This window comes from Medicago truncatula, chromosome 7, assembly GCF_003473485.1.
Source record: "Medicago truncatula cultivar Jemalong A17 chromosome 7, MtrunA17r5.0-ANR, whole genome shotgun sequence".
In the NCBI taxonomy this organism is placed as follows: Eukaryota; Viridiplantae; Streptophyta; class Magnoliopsida; order Fabales; family Fabaceae; genus Medicago; species Medicago truncatula.
In genome coordinates, this window is record NC_053048.1 from 47,801,938 (window position 1) to 47,805,001 (window position 3,064).

The window sequence follows — 3,064 nt, forward strand, 5'->3', positions numbered from 1 at the left end:
TCTGATACTTTCTCTGATCAATCTTCTCTCTTTCTCTCATACATGTTTTATTTTTAACAAATTTCTCTTTTTTTTATTCATTTATTTATAATACAACAACAGGGCTACCAGAGATCTATTTGATTTTATAAAGTTTCTTCATGAAAATCCATGCTTTGCTTCGTTATTGGTTAGGACTTAGAAATCAATGTCTAAAATGCAATACCATGTGAAAGGGTTCCTCTCTCAAGTTCAAATCAAGAAAAAGTGCTTCCCAAAATCCCAATTATCAACTGCTAATTGGTAACTTAATTTCTCAAATGTCATTTTTTAAAATAAATTTAATTTCTTCGGTTCTTTTCCACGGAATTATACTTATTGCAACGACCCCTCGTTGTAGTGCCTAATTATGTTTTCATGAACTTTTTTTTTACACTTGATTATTGATTTCAAGTAGTGGAAGAGATAATCATAGTGAAAAAATCAAGCATGCAAGTGAAGAAGCAAAATAAAATTATTGATATATTGATTTTGTTTACCATTTCCAATTTCAAATGACATTTTTCCACTTCTATCTCTATAAATATTTTATAAGAGTACAATTTATATTCCTTCAAGAATGAGTACAATTTTTAATTAGTAGAAGAAAAATTGGGTTAAATAATTTGTAACCTGGGATATTTTAAACTACAGTCTATGCATTCATTCGCAAATACTTTTCAAAGAATTTAAAATATTAAATTTATGTTGAAGAAAGGAAAAAATTACATTAACAAAAAAAAAGTTTTCATATATCAAAAGTACTATTTCCTAACCTTTTATTATTTTATTTTATTTATGTCAAAACTTTTGAATTTAAAGATTTTAATGGTTAAAAAATATTTTCATTTTTATGTATTGTAACAAACTCTGATAAATTGAATTTCAGAATTATACAACTTAGAATTAGAGAAAGTTAGTCCCACCCTTAAAAAAAAGAAGGACTAGGGTTTCATGATATCTTCATCGGCGCCGTTTTTGCACTTGGCTTTTCACGATCATTGTCATTTGTGATGGTAATATAGCAATTTCATTCCAATACACATTGAATTAACTCATTCACGTGACAAAATCACCATCTTTTTTGTCTTTTTGTCACTTGGATTGGATTGGTTTACTTTTCAATATTCAAGCAATTCTCTCTATTCACGGTATTGGCTCACATGCCCATGTACCTTCGAATTTTGAGAACTTTTAGTGTTACTGTTCGGTGCTCCAATTCTACTGGATTTCTGCTATGCCTTTCGACTGGCAAGCAGAGCTCTCTTTGCCGGCAGCTACACCATCCAAAGTTGCGCCATCTCCCATGGCTCTGACTTCAGCAGTGGTGGTTGCACCTCAACCACAGTCGCGTTCCTTTGCTCAAGCTTTGGTGGCATCGCACAGTAATGTTACAAACGTTATTATGCCGCAGCCAACTATTCGTGGTGATACACTCTCCATTCGTATTACTCAGCCGGTGTATGAAAAGGGGGTCAGTGTGTGTAAGAGAAATCTCCGTGGAAGATTGGTTGTCAACAAAGGAGACAAACCCTACGCGTCGAAGGAAATTGAGGACAAGCTTAAGAAACAGTGGAAGACTGTTGCTCCTTGGACGTTACTATCTCTAGGTAGGGGTTATTACGAATTCTTTTTTGCTAATGAATCTTATATGCAAATTGTTTGGGCAGTGGGAACGATAAATTTGAAACCGGGGGTTTTACGCTTATTTGAATGGACTGTTTGATATGTATAATCAGAGGAACACCCATGCACAAGTATGGATCCAATTGATGGCACTGCCACAAGAATATTGGATGGAGCAGACTCTACGTGAAATTGCTAGTGCGGTTGGCACGCCGCTAGTTCTTGACAATGCAACACTTAAAAGGCTTTTTGGACACTATGCTCGTATACTTGTCGACATTGACTTCTCCAAAAGGATCTTTCATGAAATTATTGTGGAAAGGGAAGGAGCTTCTTATCCTGTAGAAGTTGTTTATAAACGAATTCCGGATTTTTGCTCGCATTGTCAGACACTTGGACATGATGTTACAAACTGTCGTTGGTTGTACCCAAGGAAGGATGTCATGTCTAAGGATAAAGTTGCAAAAAGGAAGACGCAGATACCAGCCACAAAACCTCACTGGGTGTCTACAAAAGAAAATCCATCTGGTATAGGTTCATCCAAAGCATTTGCAGCACCTACTATCCCTAATGAGACTCAAAAATCTATGTCGGCTGCTGCTATGCCTACTACTGCGACTCCACCACAACAACAGACATCACCTGTACCAGTGTTGGAGTTAGTTTCCCCTGATGATGTGCATGATGACGTGCTTTCGGAACATGTTAATTTGGAACCACGGGAGGAGTTGGAGATTCTTCATAATGCACATGAGACACATCCATCCTCGGATGCCCTTGTTTGTGAGCATTCTTTGACTGTTGATTTGGAGGCCTCTGCTTCTGCTAGGGAGATGTCACCAACTCAACTTAATATTGATGATGCGCACGATGACGTGCAATCTAGCCCCCTTGTTGTCAGATCCATCCCGGACGACACTGCCACTTTTTTAGAGATGGAGCGTATTGCTCATAATTACACGGTTGAGCATACAGGGACTAATGAAAATGGAGACAGAATTTTGACTGTTTTTGAACCACATAGCAATCCGAATGTTCAACATGACTTGGATGCGTGTCCGTGAATATGACAAAGCCAATGCGGAGTTACCCTTCACTCCGGTTCTTTCTAAGAAACAAAAGCATAAAGTTAAAAAGCAGCTTCAGATTGGCAAGCCACCACCATATAAAACCCGCTCTCAGGGAGGATCAAATTCAGGTGATAAATGAATTTTATATCCTTTTATTATTTTTGGTGGAGCCAATGGTAACATTTGCACAGGTTCCATCTTTTGGGAACCTGTGCGGACTTTCTAGTGAATTTGGGTCATTCGATACAAGGCAAGTTTTAGTTATCGGTGTTGCCTCATAATCTTCAGACTGACTTCTTCTTGGACCAGAGAGGGTTCCCTCGCCCTAGGTTCCCGTAGGCAGATGTTTC

The 3,064-nt window shown here is 37.6% G+C and overlaps 1 protein-coding gene across 1 annotated transcript; it reads left to right on the forward strand.

Moving 5' to 3' along the window:
* The first annotated feature begins 1,790 nt into the window (after positions 1–1,790).
* On the forward strand, positions 1,791–2,708 carry LOC112418357 (uncharacterized). Its single transcript, XM_024774662.1, has one exon. The coding sequence runs from the start codon at positions 1,791–1,793 to the stop codon at positions 2,706–2,708; it is 918 nt and encodes a 305-aa protein (XP_024630430.1).
* Positions 2,709–3,064: the final 356 nt, after the last annotated feature.